This window comes from Denticeps clupeoides, chromosome 9 (genome assembly GCF_900700375.1).
Source record: "Denticeps clupeoides chromosome 9, fDenClu1.1, whole genome shotgun sequence".
NCBI classification, from domain to species: domain Eukaryota; kingdom Metazoa; phylum Chordata; class Actinopteri; order Clupeiformes; family Denticipitidae; genus Denticeps; species Denticeps clupeoides.
In genome coordinates, this window is record NC_041715.1 from 12409323 (window position 1) to 12431866 (window position 22544).

The following is a 22544-nucleotide window of genomic DNA, read 5'->3' on the forward strand; positions in this document are numbered from 1 at the left end:
GATGTTTGTTCTGACCTGGCTGTTTAGGTCACCAATACAGAGGAGTTATCAGGAGTGATTATATATCTCCTCATTTCAGAGCATGCAACGTGTTGCCTGAACCAAGTCAAGTGCACTGAGCTGCATAAAAACAGTGAGGTGGTGGTGGACATTTCTGCCCAACTGGAGTTTTGATAACGTAACACCAAAGGTTGCATCACAATATGTTGTTGTAACCATTTTTGTCCCAGTATAGTAATGAAAATGAAAAGGCCCCTATGTGCACAGTGGCTACACAGTCTTTGTTGCACTACAAAGATTCCTTTAACTGTTGACTCACATCACATGGTGGTCACAAGTCAAAATCAACAATTCACGGTACTTCAAACATTCACATTCATGTGAACTTTAACCTTCTTCTGTTCCAAACAATTCCAAAAGAAGCCAAATAATGCATTACATTAGACAGGAAGACACATATAGCACGAATGACACTGCACTTTGCTTCATAACACATCATATAATGACACAATTTCATTATGTGCTCGTAATTAAAATAACATGTACTGTAGCAATTTCACATATTGCTTCAACATAAACCAGATTGTTTCACATCTCAATGCAATACAAGATTTTGATCACATGCTTGCTCACAGGCTACGAAAACTCCAAGCATTCAGATACTTGTGCATAAAATGACTGTAAAGGAAGTACAAAAGTACAGGGATTCAGTGCTATTCCAGGAGAATGTCCAGTCATTATTAGCTAATTAATGAGCATCTGAGACGTATTTAGGTTTGAAACTAGAACATTCTAGTTTGAAACTAGAACAGGTTCCTCCTGTTATATGGAAAACCAAAGGTTACAAATGCACGAAAAAGCAATTCTCAAGCATGATGGAATAGGTCCTAGGGCCAGGCACATAGCCCAAATTATTTTAGTTATGACATGTCAATGCCAATTATTTGCAGACTGCGAGACCCGACTGGTCACAAGGCTGTTAGCAACAGTGCAAGTAGAATAGAGTATTAGTATTGCTCTTGACTAATTTGAAATGGAAAATTTTACTTCTAGGAAAGTGAGAATCGAATATCGTCCCCAACTAATGTCAGCATGCTAATATGTTCACACACATAAAAAGTAACTCATACTGAATTATGGTTCAAGTGATATGCAGTCACAGATTGCAGGAAGTGTTTACAACAGCTTTGAATGTGGTTCAACCAGCTTTCAAAACCGGAAATTACATTTATTAATGTTGCCGGTTTTGTTGGCTAGCTAACCAAGCTAGGAATCTGAGGGAAAATGGCAAGATATTCACAGTATTCCTTCATTAAAAGAAGGAAATGTGCTGTTAAAGTGAATATAACTTTCATACCTAAGTCATTGTCAGCTTTCAGTCTCAACCTTCGAGAGAAAATGACATGCAAAGTACTTGCTAACTTGCTCTTGCACTGTCCACGTTCTGGCGTGACAATGTAAATTTCCCACAATTTCCCACTCCCACATCTTAACCCGTGTTTTAGAACAGAAAAAAAAGTGTGTTTGCCCACATTCTGCTTTAATCATTCAGGAAACACAATAGTGAGATCTGAATTAGCCTGTGTGTTATTTTCGGAGTGGAGTATGAACAGAATGTGCAGGAGTAAATGTTGTGTAAGACGATAACCACACATAACTCTGTGGTGTTTTGAACTCAGTGCTAACTGCTAACGATTTTTAATTGATTTTAAATCAATCTAGAAATCTATTGACCAGTAGTTTGTCAAACCTGGTCAGGCTAAAATTTAATACTTACACTTGAGCAAAAGTAGCCGTTATCAAAAACAAGTCCTAATGTCACTTTTGAAACAGGACTCATTTTAACAACGTTAGGTGAAAAGCCTCTTCACAGAAATATTTCAGCGGAATTTCATTAATTCGTCTGATGACAATTAAAGTGATAATTGGAGGACAACTATACCCATTGGGTAGAACCAATGAAAGAACAGGATTTCAGAAAAGGCAACTTTTAAGTTTAAACTTGGATTAAAAATAGGTGCACAACTGAGGATTCATTTTTTACTATTGCACTGTAGTGACAAATATAAACTGAGTAAATCGGATTTCCTAGTGTTTGAATAAAAAGACACGTGCCACTCACACTGCACAACGCAGCATTTCCCCAAAAAGTCAGGAACCTGCTGTACATTTTTATCGACTCATAAGTAAAAAGGAGTGGCACACAATGTCGTGGAGTATGTTTGAAGTATACCTTTTAAAGTAAAAACTCTCCCAGAATGGAAATACTTGCATTTACTACAACTGGAGAGGCGGGTAGTGGGTCGAGGGGGCTGGGGGGAGGGTGGCGGCTGAAGTGGCCTACCCACTTGCTGCCGAGTGTCGCTAGATGCCTGCCTGTCGAGGAAAGGGCGAGGGAGTGAGCTGTGAAGGTCTGTGGCCGTGTGACAGACCTGCCTCTCAGCCCGCGGCCTAAGACGGTTATTTATAGCCTTTAATCACCGAACAAATTGCCTGTGGCCCCCCTGCAGCACGAGCGCTTTGGCCGCTCGTTGTTTATTTCAGGAATGCCCTGGATGGTTCTACGAGGCCTTCACCCCCAGCCTCTTCTGCACACACAGGCCCTAAGTAAGTAAGTGCGCAACAAGTTTCCATTGTAGCATGTGTGAGTGCACATATGTTATGACGCTTAATAATAGCCGAGTGAAAATCCAAACGCCGGCTTCATAATTGAGAGAAATGGCAGGATAATCATAACACCGTGGCGTTAAAAGGGGAACACTTGTATGTCTTACACAAGGTAATGTTATGATCAGTGCCCAAGCGCTCAGACGCATGAAGATCACAAGGGATTCAAGAGACCTGTGCTCTACAGCTCTACCTATATTTTTGGGATAAGAAGTATAATTCTATAATAAAGTATAATAAAAATAGTATAGAGTGTATTGGCCACCCTTATTTAAGATTAAAACATTTGTTAGAAATGACCAGATGTGGTGTTATCTCTAATGTTTAGACCTCAAATGTATGACACCACCTCACCAATTCATGTAATCCACTTGGGTGATGAGAAGAAAGTCATTTTTCATTCTCCGTTACGTATTAAATTACTGCATTGTTGAGCCACTGAACATGGTCTATTTCTGATCCGGCGTGAAGTGCTCTGGCCACACGCTCTCCAGAGGTGGAGACTGAGGTGGAAAAGGAGACCTCCCACCACCCATCTCCAGTGGGAACGTGGCCTGTAGTCAGATGGGTGACAGGAACGGCCTCCCAGTGTTCTCTGAAGCAGGGATAGGTCATCCTAAATTTAACTTAATCCCCTTCAGAGACAAGGGTTTAAAACCAACTGCCCCCAGGGTGCAGCTCAGCTATGATTTGATGGATAGACTGCAGGCATTCAAGAAAAAAAAAATTGTACAACCAGGCAGAATGGACACGCAAGATAATAACACACACTGCGAATCCACATTAAATACAAACATGAAGCTGTGGTACTTGGTGTGTGATCCTTGTCCTATGGGGCATTCACCAGGTGTCATACTCTCATTCACACAAACACAAAAGTCAGAATTGCAGTTGTCATCCATTCTACCGCTCTATTCTCTCCCGCCGTAGTGCAGCTGTACCCTCCACGACTCTGCCCTCCCCGCCCCCAGGACCTCTGTTGTTTTATAATTAAATGGTGACATTAGATCATATCATGTAATTTGAAAAGGATTCAGCGCCCATTACAGGGCCTAATCGCCACCTATAGTCTGGGCCTCGCCTCCACTGCAGGCCTATCCCACATGACCCTGCTGATCACAGCGCTTCCTTTATGCTGCCTGAAAGGACTGGGATTGAACACAACCATAAACACACACACACACACACACACACACACGAGTGGGAAAAATGTTTTCACCCACATTCGCCAGGCTCTCTCTCTCTCTGTGTGGGTGTGTGTGTGTGTACAGGAATATGGTAGGGTCAAATGAACGAGTCAACTTACTGGCCAACCCAAACCAACAGGAATGAAAGAAAAAGCCGTCTCTTCAGACACACCTGCGCATTCTAAACCAGAACAGAAAAGATATTCAGGGATTGTGCACCCGCCGAAATACACACCTGACCGGGGCATCCGCTGTGGGACCGTTAACATGGTGCAGCAACCGGACTTCAGTTCCGACGCTCCACCTCCACCCAACAGCCAACAGGCAGCGCCCTCTGTTGTGAGAGCTACAAACCGCTGACTGCAGAAATGTAACTCTGCTGCAGGTGAAGCTCAGTAAAGCTCAATGGCTTCAAATTGTGACGCACCAAATTGCAGCTCTGGGGAAAAGGAATAAACAAATACATTTTTACACCGCCATTTATTTCTGCATTGACGGGCTTGTGAATAACATAATGAACATATTCTTTAAATTCTTAAATGAAGTACTGATCACATTTGAATTATATATATATATATATTCATTTCCCATCTGAGCTGTATTCTGTACATTAATGCTTAACACATAAACATTTGTCCTTGACTTCACAGTGCAGATGACTGTAAAATGGTGTAATTTCCTGAAGTACAGGACTAGAACCGCACAGTTCGTAGGAGACACTGTACTGGTTGGGCAGGAGCATGTTACATAACTTTATAATTATAGAGATAAAGGGCAATGGAGGTTACTGGCTTCATTCTGAGATCAGCAGCTGCATCGTGCGCCACATGCGCTCTTCAGGATTAGGTAGGGGTTGTGGTGGTCACTTACAAAGACGGCCAAAAACAGACGACAGAATGGCACTTCACTTTTGTTTCATCTATTTAAGAACAGGGTAAGTGCTCCAGTAAAGCATTTAAAGGTGTATGTTAATGCTAATTTGGTAAATGGCTCTCATTTGCTGGTGGCTGAGCCACTTGCAGCACCTGCCGGGCCAAAAACATTCAAAAACAACTCATCTTTAATAGAGCTCAATTTTATCATAAAAAAACACTGCATTTGGAAAACAATACAAAAAGTGCAGTATATACAGTAAAAAAAGCAGTACTCATATACTGCAGCATGTGTTAAAAAACAACATTACCTTCCTTGTCCTTTTGTAAGCACACTCTCACACACATTTGTAAATGTTCAGTGAAAACCATGATATGGGATACAAACAGCATAGTGATTCTAATTACTGCCGTATTGATTATTGGCCCTCCCCTATGCTGAACCAGTCACTGTGAATACAAAATACTCATTCAGAGTTTATTGTTAGAAAAAAAATGTACACACACACGAAAGTAAATGGATGGGAGAATATAACGGATGCATATCAATTATTCAATCACATATATAAACGGCAATGCGTTAGCATAAAAAAAAAAAAAGTATTTTTTTGGCATTGGAACTAAACGCACCCGAATTCTGATTTTGATGAACCGTTTACATTATCGTGACTGAGTACAATACGCATCATATGATAGGAGTGGAACCGAATGGATCGTTCACTAGTTTTAAAAAAATAACAGTAATATGTAGGGGAGGCTGAACCGCCTTACTTAATGAAACGAGGTGAGGAAATAACAAAAGAAGGGGGGAGATGATGTACGAGTATAAAAGTTATGCCACTCCTGCAGCTGTACCACCCTACTAGAAGAAAAGAGAAACAGACAGGAGCGTCTGGGGCTGCAGCAGATTTTAATGCATTTAGGAGAGAAATCGCACACACATACACACATACATACATACATACACACACACACACACACCCTCCCCCAAACACACACACACAACCACCTCACATCCAGTCCGGTCGTAAAAAGAGCTCACACTGTAACCTATATCAACCATCCATAATAATAAATACATGTGTTTAAAAGGCCTGCTGGGTCAACGGTGAAGGAAGAATCAGGAAGCCTCTTCGGTTCTCTCAAGTGTTCTTTTTTTTTTTTTTTTTTTTTTTTTTGCTTTTATATTCTTGTTTTTTGGATACAGGACTTCACTCCCAACCACGCTCCTGCTAGCCCACTACTTCCAGAAGTATTTACAGATATAAGGGTAGCCCAATCTGGGCATCGTAATTAATGCTACATCACATGTACAGAGTCTCCTCTCAAAAAATGAACCAAAAAAACGGGAAAGAATTAAAAAGCAGCAGTCTATGGGTTGCTTCTCAGGGACCCCTGAGGTCTACCCAAATACCCAGTTCCGCCCCTCTAATCCTGGTCTTCGTCCGCATGGTTCTTTGCACAGGACATGCACTTCCTGTCCACACAAGAGTTCGAGATTTCGTGACGTTGGTAAGGTGGTGGTTTGGAGGAGAGGTGCGGGAGGGGCATGTGGTAGCGGTGGCGTTACAGGAAAATAGTGTTTTCTTTTGGTGCTACTCCCCAAGGTCACCCACTTCCTCTTCCTCCTCTTCCTCTGGGTGGTTCTCTCGATAGATATCCTTCACCAGGAGCACTCGTGTGAGGACGCTCTCCAGGACGCTCCTGTCCAGAGGCGAGCTGCTGAACCACAGAGGACTCTCCGGGCTGCTGGTCTCCTCTGGTTTCAGGTAAAAGAGATCCGTTCTCTGTCTCAGAGATGCTGGGCTACGATGGAAAGGAGGGCAGACACACAGACAGAGAAATTCATGAATTCATCTAAATAACATTCTGAAAATCAAAACTTACATCCTAACAGTAATCGGTCCTCATTTAAAAAAAATAAGTCAACACCAACTTTCAGGATGTGAACAGCAAAAATGCTATAATCACAGGACACCATTAGCAAGGTAGGAAATCCGCTTTCAGTAGTTACGGGACGCGTAGGCGACTCACCACTTCGACAGGTAAAGTTCATAGAAGCGACACTCGTGTTTCTTCACTGGACAGCCAGTCGAGGCGGATGGATCGTCCCCCGTCTCACATTCACTATTACGTTTCCTCTTAGTGCCCAGTTGCTCTAAAGGTTAATAAATAAAATTTTCAAATCCATTACAAAACTGCAATACCACAAGGCCAAGTAAACAGTGCACAAAAACAATGAAATTCACATTAAATGTGAAACCATTTTCTATCTCCAGTGCTGACCTTTTCTGTAGTATTTTCAATACTAACATTTTAAGATTTATTTTTTTTTGACAGTAATTAAACGATCAGATATCTATTATATAATTTTATGATTGGCCTGAATATCAACTGTTTACAGTGGTAAACTCAAAATATATTAACATACAAGTGAATGTCAAACATTTACACAAAAACCTCTGTTCTAACAGATTATTTCCTTACTCATCTAACTAGATCCTAAACAAAACTCCTAAAAGGAGATGAAGCCTCCGGGCTTAGAATCAGACCTTGATGATCTTGAGAGATGGAGGGGATGCGTATGCAGACAGAGAGCTCCTGGCTGGGCGAGCTGCTCTCAGAGGGTCGGTAGATGTTGGTGAAGGACAGACGCAGGTGCTGCTCCACGGTGCGCAAGCCAAAGTACTTGGTGTTGAGATAGACGAGCGATCGCAGCAAGGCTGTGGGGGACTCCTCACCCAACTGTCTGCTTTCCCACAGACACTGTTCCTGAACACGACCCCAGAGCGACCCTACACACAGACAAATATGAATGGGCGAAAAAATGGCTCCAACGGTGACTAAATTGGGCTGTTTCATAATGAAGAAATTACATACGTTAGTTGCTACAGTCCAATGGAACCAGCATTTATAACACGGAAAATACAGCTTTCATGTGCCTGACTATTAAAATACAATGAAAAACGTATTCCATTATTTTAGTATCTCTGCCAAATGATAGATACAGAAAACTGCCTCTGCAACTGTTATAAAGTATACCAACATTTTATCATGAAAGGAATGTAAAGAGAGTACGGGCAAAGAAAACACTGTACCTACCATCCGGCAACACCGTGGGCTGCCAACCTTTCAGGATGTTGTTGAGCTCTTCACCGAACTGCTGGTAAGAAGGATCACTGAAGATGTCATCGGTCCTCCCTTTGTCTTGCAGATGCTAAAAACACACACATCAATCTACACACTGTACTCTCCAATGTGGATTCATGCAGAGTTGAATGTATGTGGTTAGTTTAACGTATGGCTAAATGATTAAGGAGGAGCCCAACCTTCTGAACGCTGAGGCAGAGGTAGAGGATGCTGTCTGGGCTGTAGCGCTCTCCGTTGGGCCGCCGCACCTCCTTGACGAAGCGGGACAGAGCCTGATTCAGGCGGGAAGCACTCAGGGAGAGCAGGTTACCCTTCACCCCCACAGCTGCAGCATAAGAACACGGCGTATACAACACTTCTATCCTCCCAGAACTGGACTACATATTACATATAATATGGATGAAATTAAATCAAGATGAGTTTACCTCGACTCAGTCCATCTTTGTTTCTAGAGACTTTGAACTCTTGAGCTGCTATTGATGCCCACTTCCTCCAGGCGTTGACTCCATAGCGGGGTGTTAGTGGAAATGAGCGTGTCCCTGCCTGAGGCTCTGCTGCAGGGGACACAGGTGATGAATCCTCCTCCAACGCTTGCTTTTTGGCTCCCTTTAACAAAAAAAACGTACATATTTTTTATGCAATTTTTTACAGGCAGACCCTGAGCATACATAGAATGCTCAGAGACCAAATTAATGAAATTAATTTTTCACTCTATCTGGGACTTTCTTAATGAATCTTAATGACTTTTAATTTCATTTAGCTGATTTGTAGGGCATCTTCTACTAGTTGCAGTCTGAACTGTCCTCATATTCAAACTCCATAATCACAGCACATCAGCATGTGAACAGCAGTAGAGTTGGCTATAATCACAGGACAGGTAAGAGGCGAGAGGAACAACAGAGTGACCGCAGTACCTTCCTTCTGGCTCTCGGGCGAGGCGTCTTCTCCTTCTCTTCAGTCAGAACGGGAGGCAGGGTGAAGCCCATCTCGGCATCCAAACCCTCCAACACAGGGACCGGCTCAGAGGCTGCAGGAGAAACAAGCAAATACATAAATAAAATGACAAAAGTTCATAAATTAACCAAGTAAATTCAGTAAAAAAAAAAAAAAAAAAAAAAAGAACAATCAGTTGTGTAACAGATCAAGTCGGAGCACACCTATGAGTGAAAATTCGACAAAAATCCTGAATGACGAGCCCTACTGTAGACATTTCTGTCTGCATGTGAAGAGGAATTAAATTCTTTAATTGCATGTGATGCTGCAAAAACGAAAGATTCTGCCCTTGTTGCACCAGTTAGATCAGTAACGCTTGCCAAAACAATTACGGATCATTATGTGCCATTTCCTTCATACAGACATGCCAGCTGTAAGATGTCACAGAAGGATGGGTACTACAACAATAAGAAAGAACGAATGTCATTATTGCATCCGAACCCTGGAGATTCCAGACCATCATGTGTTATGTAACATGTTAGCATTTTTTGGAAATGACTTGACTGGATCGATTCATTCAGCTTGTTACTTCCTGATTAGATAATGGTAGTTGCACTCGAGGTTCATAATATTTTCAAAAACCTTTGCCATACCGAGCCCCTGTTGAACTTCACCTTGAGGAAAGTCGCTCTCCAGATCCAGGTCGGGTTCATACTTTTCCTCCTCGGAATCTTCCTCAGCCTCATGCTCATCCGAACTGCTGCTGCTCCCGCTCTTCACCCGCTCCCGCTTCACCCCACACGTCAGCTCTTCACTTTTCACGTCTGAAACAAGAGGAACGAGCTGCAGATTAAATGTGCAACTCAGTGCAACAAGGTTAAAATGCTGAATCTAACCAATCTTCGTGCTTCTAAGTGTAGTATTATTAAAACAGACGTGTGAATGTCTACACCAATATATACACACTAATTTATTATTTGTTTAGTAGCAAGAGGACCGTGCATGTGCATCATGCACAGAATCCACTAGAAACATGAGACTCCAACAAACAGTTTGAAAAAGTTCAACATTCGCAACCATGCAGTCTTTAAGATGTGAGAAGTGCACCGAGGTCCTCCTTACCTGAACAGTTTGGTTTCTCGTCTTTGCCGTTGCTGCCTGCAGTGAGGAGGTCAGCTGCGGGCAAGTTTGAGGAGAGTTTGGCCTTCAGCTCTTCTATGGTTTTTATTATCTGCTCAGTGTTCTGCAGAGTTGTGGGCAGGAAGAACGGCACCGGAACCTGACGGAGTGAGAGAACGAAGAGACAGGCTCCGCATGATCCAACTGGATGTGGTGTAACAGGAAGTCATATTAAAATATCAAATCAATTTTAGGATGCGGATAGCAGAAACATTTAAAGACATTGGTGAAAAGAAGAATCAACTTAACACAAATCCATCCATATATATGTGTTTTAATAAGATACGGTCTTCTTTATCTGAATTCCTCTAAGAGCACATGTATAAAATGTTAGCTCCTGTTCGTCTTTTGGATTCAGAATTTGGAAGCAGTTCAGTCCTTACCGGGACCGGAAGCGTGATTGGAGTAGGTGTGGCCTGAGCATAGAGGTTCATGGGCATAGGAACATAAACAGGCACAGGGATGGGTACAGGCACATATTCCTTCTTCACCAAATCAGGGTCTCCTTCATCTGTACACAATGAGCAAAAAAATTAATAAAATAAAAATGCATATATTATGGATGGTGAATTTGAAAGACAATATAAATAAATACATTTTAATAATGTGACCAAACGTTCCCATCAAGTTCATCCACACACCTGTCTGAAGCAGCTTGCTCTGCATGTGTGGTTTGCAGTAGGTTGCCTTGGTCATGGTGAGGGGTTTACACAGCACAGCTTTGTTCTTCACGTCCTTCAACAGCCCTCCTCCGGCGTACGACACTGGGCCCTGGTTAAACAGCTGAGAGAGAGAGAGAGAGAGAGAGAAAGAGAGAAGGCCCTTCACACCAATTCACAGTCAACACCTACCTCACCAACAAACACAGGCACACACTTACCGTCATTTTAGATCCCTGCGTCTGGGTTCCAAATTCTATAAAACAACAGTTCATTCGGTTAAAAGATGACTAAAATTCACCCGTAGAAGTTGTGAAGATGGATGCTTGCCGCCATACCCAGAGCTGTGTTCTCCGGGCCTTTCTGGGTTGCCATGTTGGGCTCGTTCTGCTGGCAGTAGAAGCGCAGCAGACACTGTTGGTCACAGAAGTGCTTCATCTCAGCGCGCCACTGCACAGACTCAGTCAGGTTCCCCTGCACCTTACAGCAGTCGCAGCGCGCCGCCTGGTGGACATGGGGGGAAATGCACAATCATCTCATATCTCCCTCCAATACATACATACATGATTTTCATTGATAATTGCAAGAATGAATGTGGCAGGAAATGTTGGGGGGTGGGGGAACTATTTTAAAACTATTTTCAACAACGATTAAGTTTAGAAACTGAATGAAATCATTATCGTGTTTTTTGAGAAGCTGGCAGCTGCACTGACCTTATAGTACCAGTCATGGAACTGCTTGGCACAGCTATCGCTGCAGAAGTCCCTTGTGAGTCCATCAATCTGATTGGTGACCCCTCTCTTACACATCTGAGTGCAATGGTTACACGTCACACACTTCAGGCCCAAGCGGCGGGCAAAGTCTTGCTTAAACATCAGTTTACAACCTACACATACAATCCAAAAAATAGAAAAGAAAAGTGCTGTAAATATGTTCAAGCTGCTCTGACTATAGCAAATAAAAGTGAATTTCATATGACCTTGAAAACAATGTCTAAAATCAAAGTTGACAAGTCTGTACAAAACGTTGGGCTTGTTTTTGGCAATCTTGCTATTATGTGTCATACATTAAATGCTAATTGCACACCAAAATTCAAGGCAACAAGAAAAGAAGTGAGACGCTCACCTTCACTGCAAAAGGGTTTTTTGACTCCGGAAAACTTGACCGTCTCGTGGAGCGTCTTTTCTTCCTGGCAGTACTCGCAGAAGGTAACAATGCAGTGGAGTTTCTTGTAATCCTCACAGCAGGGCTTACTGCAGAACTGGTAGACTTTACTCTGCAGAACAGGGAACATGTGAAGAAAAAAGAAAAACACTGACTCACATTGAGCCTGACACGTGCAAGAACAAATTATGATAATTCTAGAAAAGGCAGGTTAGATCCTCTGCAGAAAACGGACACCACCGGTACAGTACACATTCCCAGAAACATCCGTAGATTGATGCAGACTCTCCAGCGTATAAATGACCATAGTCTTGTGCAGAACCATTGGAGCAGACACTGCACAGACCTTTCAAACAAACTATAAGCCCGCCATCTAATCTTTAACAATGTAAATGTGCACAGATGCAGTTTCATTGGAGGGCAAAGAAAACATTTCAGAAATCTAAAGCCACACATTTTGGTCAAAGATGCTCACAATTTAGAAACATTCATTGCAACTGACTGTCCTTTATTTTTTTATTTTTTGGACGGTGCTTTGCTCATTGGCACCTGGCCCCATTAACAAAGGTACCAATAATTTGTCAATTTAAACACTAAATAAAAGCTAAAGATTGGGCATGAGTGAGCAAGAAACAACTGTGCCGTTATACGTAGTACAAAACACGACAGTGCGGCATACCTCCATTTAGCCACGGAAACACAGAATTGTCCAGGCACACGTCTCACCTCCCACTCCAGAACCTCCGGCTTCAGGCTGAAGGTGCCCCTACAGTAGTTACACTTCAGCTGGAGGTCGCTGGGCGTCTGTCCGTTGGTGGAATTCTGTACTGTGGAGTTCTGCAGGGGAAGAGCAGGAAGGAATGAGGTTAGATCTGAATTTCTCTGGCTCATTGTAATGTATCACAAGAATATTTTTCCGACTAATATAAATTTAGTGAAGAATGTAGTCAAAATGGTTAAACAAAATTTATATGATTATATAGGTGATATTTATGAAATTACAGATGATACAAATTGTGTCCATAAATTAGGACAAAGTGTATACTGATGTAAACATGGCAATTAAGATTGAGTGACAAATACCTGAAATTTTGTGACACATTGCGAGCTGCAGAAGTTTAAGACCTTTCCTTCGGGCAGGTTGGCCTGATACTGAGGTAATGCATTCCTCTTGCAGAAATGACATGAAGGTTCCACGTCTGCAGAAAGAGAGAAAGAGAGAGAGTGCTCATTAACAATGCAAACGTGACCTGACCAATTATATGATAGAAGTTGACCCGTCGGATGGGGTCAGGTCGGGTTCGGGCCAAAATGTACAGCTCTATTCCATAGCATCTCAATTTGGTTGAGGTCTGGGCTCCAAAAGGCACATTTTTTCTTTATTTGCTTTACATTTCCAACATTTATCAGATGGCCTTATCCAGAGCGCCTTACAATCAGTAGTTACAGGGACAGTCCCGCTGGAGACACTCAGTGTTTATGGTTGTTTTAAGTCACATTATACTTATTAATACCCTTGACTTAGATGAAGATCAGATCACATTTGATGACAACTGAATGCATAAAACCATATTTTTTCTTCACGTAGAAAATGTGTATGAGTGTCAATGCAAGGTCTCACTTTGCACAGCTGCAAACTTGTTCTTGCTCATGCATGTAGTGGAACAATACGGTTCCATAGTGCCACTGGGCCCGATGCAGTGAGTAACGTCGAACGACCGGCACATCGTCTTACAGCCACTGCAGGCCAGCATCTTCCCGTGAGCCTGCAAAACGACGACAGAAGAACCGATATGGTAAGGGGCACAGAGAATAAGGAACACGGACGCTTCGCCATGAGCGAAATATACCCCGAACGCTTTACACTTAGAATCAAGATATTGTGACTGAACACTCAGGCCATGATGAGCAGTCGCTGAGCTGCTGACCTGCTTGTAGTCCCTGATGCAGTTCTGGCTGCAGAAGCGTTTCTGCTGGCCATCGATGAGGAGGAAGTGATTCGCCGTGGCGCGGCTGGGCAGGTAGTTGCCACACTGCTCGCAGCAGTTCATGATGAGGCCGTTGGCCATGCGGTACCGGTTGAAGCAGGAATCGCTGCAGATCTTATGAGTGACATTCTTGAAGCTCACCTCATGTCGAATCTAGGGAACAGAACGTAGAACATGAACGCTGCAGGAAAAAAAATAAACTAAATCTATTCAGAACCGTGGTAACCATGGAAACCAGGGCTCAGACTCTCTGTGTACAACATTAGTGCTTGGTGCCTACTGACCTCTGTCAGCTTGTTGCAGACAGTGCACTTGGTTTTCAGGGCGCTTTTGGGAGGGTTCTGCTTGTTCTCATAGGCGCCCAAGCAGCCAGTGCTGCAGAACTCCTGGAAAGATTCACTGGAGTCCACTTGGGCCACAATCGTGCCTTTCATACTAGTTATGTCCCTGTTGGTGACAGTACATATTTAGACTGATTGTTAGAACACACTTCATGACCACTAGCACATGTACAGATGAGAAGATCTTATTCAGTCCCTCTAAGATTTTTTTGTGTGGGTTTTGGTGGGATTGTGTATAGATGTTTCCTGTAGGTGAACACTGTGTTAGAATGTGAAAATTGGTAAGTATTGGTAAGAATAGCAAGTTCCCACAGATTTTATAACTTGTGGTAATGTTGAATGTGTGTTGTGACTGCGGGTAAATCCTGGAGGGACTGTTCATTGCCTTAGAAATCATAAATCTTTAGGGGCAAACCTCATACTTTTTGCACATGGTGCAGTTCTTCTTGGGCTGGGGTTTGTGTGAGAAGGCAGAGAGGCAGGTGGTGGAGCAGAACAGGTGGGCAGAGCCTTTGCGCTGGTAGGCCGTCTGGCCCTTCTTCAGGGGTTTCTTGCAGTTTGCACAGGTGACCTTGACTGTGCGCGGAGGCTGCTGGGAGCCAGAGGGGGACTGGCCCTGTGGCTTGGGGAGGGAGGCTGCAGGAGATGGAGAGTCCACCCCTGTCTGCTTCTGGTTACGGGGGAAAGATGCCGACTGAGAGATCCATGAATCTGGTTATTGGAAGAGAGAAGGTTGGTAACAAGAGGTTTTGTGATTGTCATTGTAAAATACAGCACAGCACACAACGAAATGTGTTCTCTGCCTTTAACCATCACCCTGTGTGAGCAGTGGGCAGCCATGACAGGCGCCCGGGGAATCGAACCAGCAACCTTCTGATTACGAGTCAGTTACCTTCCCACAAGGCCACCACTGCCATGAAATGTACGTTTTTGACTGAACATGATGAAATTACATTCAAAGCATTTATCAGACGCCCTTATCCAGAGCGACTTGCAATCAGTAGTTACAGGGACAGTCCCCCCCTGGAGACACTCAGGGTTAAGTGTCTTGCTCAGGGACACAATGGTAGTAAGTAAATGGTAGTAAACTGGAACTTTGTGGTTGTCTGGTTCATAGGTGAGTGTGTTACCCGCTAGGCTACTACGACCACACACCCAAAGATGTATGCTTGAGTAATGCACATTTTGTTTTGCAGGTAGGACTAAAAACAGGATTGAACTGGACTCCAGGATTCAAGTCCCCACTGCATGGTTTGATCTGACTGAATAGCTAAAACAATGATACATAAATACCAACAAACATCACGCAGTGTCTTCGCAACCTGGCTACACTACACAAGGCTATTACCATGGAAACTGATTCCAGTTTAAACTGAGCTTTGTTAATATTTTACCCAGTAATATTTGTGCAAGTGCAATATCATTAATTTTACTGCCTTTAGCACAGTTGCGTTTTCATACTGAAACAGAACTTTAATCTGTTTCGCCCGAATCACAAAATAAATGTGATAAGCCAGGAAGGGTGTTATTAACACTGCCGGAGACAACAGCCCCAAGTCTGAGTCACATATACTGTGGAATGAGTACGGTTACTCAGGGTAGGGCATGTTAGTCCAGGCATGACTGCTTTATCTTTAGTTTAGTTGCATGCTACATACTCGATTGATCCGTAATGATGATTTCCCACAGATAAGACAAGCTTTTTTTTACCAGTGAACTGCACAAAAAGTAGAGTAACTGAAAATAATAACTACATACTTCACCTGAATAAGGAGTGAATTTAGAGGTGGGCGGGAAAATAAAAATAAAATAATGTGTGTGCATACAACAATCAGTTTGATGAAACACAATATTAATTAACGAAGCAGCAAGATGAGGTAAATCTAAAATTTCAAGCTGTTATACAAGCAAGAAACTACGACCACACCGCAATCAATTCATTCTGATTGAGGACCTGAAAGGTACATTTCTCAAAACCAGAGCTGGAACTTTTTTGGAACATAACCGGGCGTGTCCATTCAGGCCTTCATTTCTATTGTTGATATGAACATCTAATGGGTAAAAAAAAGCTATATACACGTGAGGTGAAATTACCAGGCCTCTGGTGTGTGCCTGTCTCTCCATTCTGCACAGGCTGGCTGGCATTGCTGACCCGGCCAGGGTTGAAGGTGGGTGAGGGCCGGGCACTGGAACCAACAGTCTGGCTCTGCTGGGCATCAGGGTTCAGGCTAAACGTGCTGCTAATTTGCAGACCGTTCTCCACGGCTTCGCCCAAATTGACCCCGCCCTGCAGTGATGTCACACTGGTGATCATCAGGTTCATGTCTCCCTGAGTTTCCGAAGGTGTGTCTGCTGCGTCTGACGACGCCCCCTCTGAAGAGGAGGATGTGGTGCCAAGCGTGGTGACGCAGGCGATCTTTATTTCTGACTGAGGGTCCGTGCTGCTCAGCACACTGTCTGAGGGTGGACCTTTCACAGCTGCTTGGGCGGAGGGGTCCTCCTCATCATCGATGACAATGGGCTCGCTCTGAGTGATGGATGTTGAATTGGAGGCAGCAGTGGTAGCAGGAGAGGCTGGTGTCACAGATGATGCTGCGTCTGTTGTTGCCATGGCAGCAGGCTCCGCACAGTCTGCGAGTTTGGCGGCTGCAGCAGTGGCATCTGCTTGGGTGTGGCCTGCACCTGAAAGGGTTGTGGTCTGTGCAAGAGGAGGGGTCTGTTCCACCAGAACGACATCATCATCATTGTCCTCGCCAGTTTTAGGCACAGCCGTTGCCGTGGCAACTGACTCACCGCCACACCCATCTGTGGTCACGGCCTGCTCCTCCTGGGTAGTGGTTTCCAGAGACTCCTCCCCCTCCCTCTGTTCCGGCTCTTCCTCTGTGGCTATTTTCCCCTCCTCCACCTCTGTCCTGGGCTCCAGATCTCCATCCATTGCTTAGGCAACCACCTGTTGACGCGTACGCAAACACAGACAGGTGAGAGACAGACTGACAGGGGACAGACACAGTCTGAAGTAATACCTGCCTCCTTACAGAACCGTAACAGGCATTAGACACGATCCATGAGCGACTTATCCCTTATCCAGAGCGACTTACAATCAGTAGTTAACGGGACAGTCCCCCCCATGGAGCAACTTGGGGTTAAGTGTCTTGCTCAGGGACACGATGGTAGTAAGTGTGATTTGAACCTGGGTCTTCTGGGTCATAGGTGAGTGTGTTACCCACTAGGCTACTACCAACCTAGTCCATAAGTCCAAATTGATCAAGTTAACAGGTTACAAAGAACACATGGCTCAGAACTCAAACAAGTATCTGTCTATTCACACAGGTTATGGCTAAATTAGCCACATGTGCCCAGAAGGCCGAAAACCACCACCAAACAACAAATGCACATCACTGTGATTGGTGGAGTGACTATTTGACTAATAGCAATGCATCAACTGACAATTGGGTTTTGCTGTCAATCCCTGTCATCCATAATCCAGTTCATTATTTGGCAAAATTTCCCCACCATCGGCAGCCTTTTCCATCTCAGTGAATCCCCATCTTAGACTTCCACTTTCAATGTCCTCTTAAATATCTCTGCAGCCTCACTGTGCAGCAAGTCCACGGTTGCCGTAGCGATGACACTGCTACAGGGATTCGGTGTCCATAGGACCAGGTGGTCTCCTTTCTATTTAGCAGCAACACACATGCAAATACAGAATTAAAGTTACATGAAAAAGGATTCATTTCTGGAATGAAGGTGATGCCACCAGGAAGGCTGTAATGGCGTCACTTTGCTGAAGAGGGGATGGGTGGGGTGAATACAAATTCAGAGCAACTCAACAGCCATGCTGCTCCACAGCAAGCGGAAACAAGGTCACAGATTCCCCACCATGGGATCCATTTTGGCTCAGCCCCATACAGAGATTTATTCAACTCACATGAAGTCAGGCCTAACTAAATCCATCCAAAAATTTCATTCACTACAGGATTCCTAACTAATAATGTATATTGCACCAAAATATCACATCAGAACGTAAAAATCCTCAAATTGTGGTACACCAATGTCAATTTGCACGAGTGTCAGCAACAAGGCCAAAAATACTTGGGTTCACCAAAAAAAAAAAAAAACACTGCTTTTACACAGTTCAAACACTGGGCAGCCCAGCTGATATGAACAGTGGGTGCGGAAAGTACTCAGACCACCTTAAAATTTTCACTCTTTGTCATATTGCAGTAATTTGCTACAATCATTTAAGTACATGAGAAATTGTTGACATTTTTGCAGATTTAGAAAAACTGAGATATCACATGGCCTTGAGTATTAAGACCCTTTGCTTGGTATTTAGTAGAAGCTCCCTTTTGATCTAATACAGCCATGAGTCTTTTTGGGGAAGATGCAACACGTTTTCCACACCTGGATCCTCTGGGGATCCTCTGACCTTCCTCCTAGCAGATCCTCTCCAGTCCTGGCAGGTTGGACAGTAAACGTTGGTGGACAGCCATTTTTAGGTCTCCAGAGATGCTCAGTAGGGTTTAAGTCAGGGCTCTGGCCGGGCCATTCAAGAACAGTCACAGAGTTGTCGTGAAGCCACTCCTTCAGTATTTTAGCTGTGTGCTTAGGACCATTGTCTCATTAGAAGATAAACCTTCCCCCAGTCTGAGGTCCTGAGCACTCTGTAGAAGGTTTTGGTCCAGGATATCCCTGTACTTGTCCGCATTCATCTTGAACTCAATTGAAACCAGTTGTCCTGTCGCTGCAGCTGCAAAACACCCCCACAGCATGATGCTGCCACCACCATGCTTCACTGTTCAGACTGTATGGGACAGGTGATAAGCAGTGCCTGGTTTTCTCAACACATACCACCTAGATCTTTGGGTTCTTCTTTACCTCTCTTACCAAGGCTCTTCTCCCCCGATTGCTCAGTTTGGCCGGACTCTAGGAAGGGATCTGGTTTGTCCCAAACGTCTTCCATTTAAGGATTATGGAGGCCACTGTGCTCTCAGGAATCGCAGAATGCAGTGCAGCAGAATTTTTTTTATAACCTTGGCAAGATCTGTGCCTTGCAACAATTCTGCTGTTCCTTTGACCTCATGATACTCATTTGCTCTGACATGCATTGTGAGCTGTAAGGTCTTATATAGACAGGGGAGTGGTTTTCATAATCAAGTCCAACCAGCATAAGTCCAAACACAGCTGGACTCAAACGAAGGTGTAGAACCATCCCATGGATGAGCAGAAGAAATGGACACCACTCGAGTTAAATATATGAGTGTCACAGCAAAGGGTCTGAAGGGTCTGTTCTTTGTTAATAAATCTGCAAGTGTCAACAATTCTGTGGTTTTTGTCAATATTAGGTGCTGTGTGTACATTAATGAGGAAAAAAATAATAATTTTTTTTTAGAATATGGCTACAATATAACAAAGAGTGAAAAATTTAAGGGGGCCGGAATACTTCCATACCCACTGTATGTAGACATGCTACTCTTCAGGGTGATTACATAATCATTATCGTCATCATCATCATCGTCGTGTTGCACTGACCATAGCACCTAACATAATAAATAAATACATTATTGCTATTATGCAGTTTATAAATTTATACTTTATTTGTGCATTTACGGTGCCCTTCAGTTTTAGACACACAACCAAAACCTTTATTTTGATGATTATAAAGCTTATAAAATCTACCATAGTCAACAATCCCTGCTCTAAAATAAAGGTGGGGGGCACTGGCCACCCAACACCCATCTGTGATGCAGTTGGGTTGTTAAATAATGCAGAAATTAAAGAAAGATGTCTGCAATGTCCGAAGCAGAAGCAGCATGGCTGCTCCACAGAGCTGGAGGTTCAAATCTGCACAGGTGCTGGAGGTTTTTGCCCGGTCTACACCCCCCCAGTTGACTTGCTGCAGCCATCAGCTTAAATCCTGGATTCCCTTTCCACAACCTCACCTACACACACCGCGGGCGGGTTCTCAACTCATCCAGCATGAGACTGCAATGCAGCGCTGTGAACAGGCGCCTCCATCTCGCCCTCTCCCGGGTCAGAACAGAGGACCAGGAACGGAGCTCAAGCGCCGCCTCGCATCCGGCACAAAAACAGAAAGGAAGGAAGGAAGAAAGAAAGAAAGAAGAAGAAACGCGACGGCTTCGCGCGGCCGCGATCGAAACGCGAATGTGCGTCGAACCTCCACCTCCTCGCGACCAGAACACGCACGAAGGTGACAGGGCGTCGGGTTACTTACCAGAGCCTCACACATTCACTGGCGATGACATTTGAACCAGACTGCGCATTCCCCCCCCCTGAAGTGATCCACGAGCTCGTCCCTTTACGATACACATCGATAAAAAAAATAAACTCGATCTTGTTCGTACATGTCACCCACCGCCCGGTCGCATCTGGCTCGCAGGCTGCAGTCGCCGCCGCGAGTTGGGCTCCACCTGGGGGTCCACGCCGCCACGGGCCCTGGGCTGGTGCCCTTGACTGTGCGCAAGGCTGGAACCGCGGTTCGCCGGAGAACGACGTCAACACGCAGCGCCCACGTTCACTCGGCCGAACTTGGGTGCCAACGGCGGCCGAAAACTTTTAATAGATCGGCGGTCGAGTGATGCTCGGTGACTCGGGCGTTCGCGACGGCCCCCATAAACACACCAACAAACAGATAAAAAAAAAGCGGATCGGGGGGCTCCGATCCCACCCCAGGCCGCAGCGCCGCACGCAGCCATTGGATTAGCGGCGGACCGGAGGGAGGAGAGCTCGCCGGACTGCGCCATTGTTATTACGGCGAGAACGAGGAAAAATTAAAAAAAATAAAATAAAATCACAGCTAACGCACCTGACTTCATCATCACCGGGAAAGCCGACTGCCCCCGTGTCACCACCGCGGCGGCGGCACCCAGTACATGTTCCAGCTTGAAAAAAAAAAAATAATAATAATAAAATAAACATGACTGTTGCAGCGGACGCCGATTCGGACAGATCGTAGTTCGTACGGAGGCGGCGAAGGCCGTGCAACGTTTAATTGGAAAGTTACCCCAAAGCCACAACCCCGGGCAATCAAAGAGCGATACCAGTGGCCACCGCCAGAGGCGCCACGCAGCCCAATATTTCCTACTAACTACTCGCGTAAATTGAAAAGCGTGAGCGAAACGCCGCACGCACTTTTGTTGGGGCCGGCGCGGCGCGGCAACTCGCCGTCGGCCCGAACGCGGCGGCCGGGATTATTACCATCACCGTTGTTATTTACACCCAGAAACCGGGTCCGAGTGGGGCTGCAATTTGCCCCCCTCTCCGGCGAGCAAGTAGCCCAGCCTCGCGTCCGCCATTAGAGCCCGGGCGGAACAATACACGAGCGGCGGCGAGCGGGAGAGGCGCCCCGGGCGAGGCGGCGACGTTTCGCCGCCCAATTTCGCCCCGCAAACGAAGCGCCACGACGCGAGAAGCTCGCGAGATCTCCCGCGCGCCGCACACGCAGCGCCACTTTGGTCCGGGCGGGGACGAACTTTGGCCAATTAGCGACCAAACATTTTTTATTTTTTCTAATAAATCCGCCCAGCAGAGCCTGGGAGCAGCAGCGTCGGCGAAATTCCTTACCGGAGAGGGAGAGCTGGAAACGACAGGGCGCCACTTTTGTGCCGTGACATGAATCCTGCGGCGCATGCGCGGGAACGTAGGGGTACGTGCGCGGCGCGTGGGAGGACGCCGCCGACGAACGGGCCCCGTGGCTCGCCTCTCTCCGCGGCGCATGCGCGGAGCGCTGGACGAGGCCGCAATTAAAAAGTCTGTCCGTCCGTCCGTCCGTCCAATCTGTCTGTATTTTACCCAGGAGAGACCAAGTTGCTGAATAGCACTGGCGGAGGTCCCCTCACGCAGAAAGTTGTAGCTCCCCATTCACGAATCGCACAGGCCAAGGCGACGGAATGGCAGGTGCCACGTTTTATGTAAATATGAGTACTACAACATTTAACGCCTTGTATTTTTGCTGGGATTGTACAACGCACGCTCGCCCATGTTTAGCCGTGTGGTGATTTAATTAACGCTCCATTGCGCAAAACAACCCCCCATCTGTTGATCTTTGTCTGGGAAAATGTGCCGTTGTGCGTGATTGCTTCAGATGCTGTTATTAATACGCGTAATTCGTTCTTGCACTCGCCGATGGAGGGTGCCAGCCAAGTCTCGTAGCTTCTGTCGTGGCGGCGCATGCGCAGTACGTTCGACGCGACAGTCTCCAACTTGTCCTTATGTGGCGGTTTATAGTGCACACGAATTCGACTAATGAATGAAAATATATGATGCAGATTGCACTGCATTATTGCACATTTTGTAACTGCGTGAAAGGACATTCAGTTAATATAAAACCCACTGTATATTGTGACGATTGCGCCAGTGTAACATCATGAAAACATGCATCCTG

The 22544-nt window shown here is 45.0% G+C and overlaps 1 protein-coding gene across 4 annotated transcripts; it reads right to left on the reverse strand.

Moving 5' to 3' along the window:
* Window positions 1-5038: 5038 nt before the first annotated feature.
* zmym2 (zinc finger, MYM-type 2) lies at window positions 5039-21854 on the reverse strand. Of its 4 annotated transcripts, XM_028991614.1 has the most exons (24): window positions 21725-21753; window positions 20967-21042; window positions 16235-17090; window positions 14563-14851; window positions 14084-14246; window positions 13740-13952; window positions 13433-13577; window positions 12895-13010; window positions 12538-12648; window positions 11773-11923; window positions 11361-11533; window positions 10986-11151; window positions 10869-10903; window positions 10630-10771; window positions 10372-10499; window positions 9932-10088; window positions 9484-9633; window positions 8791-8903; window positions 8302-8482; window positions 8056-8201; window positions 7829-7943; window positions 7279-7521; window positions 6761-6884; window positions 5039-6532 (listed from the first exon to the last, which is right to left on the reverse strand). In XM_028991614.1, exons 3-24 carry the CDS (start codon window positions 17073-17075, stop codon window positions 6322-6324), a joined length of 4113 nt encoding a protein of 1370 aa, XP_028847447.1. In that variant the 5' UTR covers window positions 17076-17090; window positions 20967-21042; window positions 21725-21753; the 3' UTR covers window positions 5039-6321. The 4 variants fall into 4 exon arrangements, with proteins under 4 accessions (XP_028847447.1, XP_028847446.1, XP_028847448.1 ...); XM_028991613.1 differs by lacking the exon at window positions 20967-21042 and having other exon boundaries at window positions 21725-21854; XM_028991615.1 differs by lacking the exons at window positions 20967-21042; window positions 21725-21753 and adding an exon at window positions 20376-20749.
* Window positions 21855-22544: the final 690 nt, after the last annotated feature.

Excerpts from the sequence above, each read along its gene's own strand:
- zmym2 (XM_028991613.1), bottom strand. The coding sequence starts at position 17,075 with ATGGATGGAGATCTGGAGCCCAGGACAGAGGTGGAGGAGGGGAAAATA. Across the intron at positions 11,152-11,360 it reads TCCATGACTGGTACTATAAG|GCGGCGCGCTGCGACTGCTG; the intron begins GTCAGTGCAGCT and ends CATGTCCACCAG. Across the intron at positions 9,634-9,931 it reads CGAGAAACCAAACTGTTCAG|ACGTGAAAAGTGAAGAGCTG; the intron begins GTAAGGAGGACC and ends CTCTTGTTTCAG.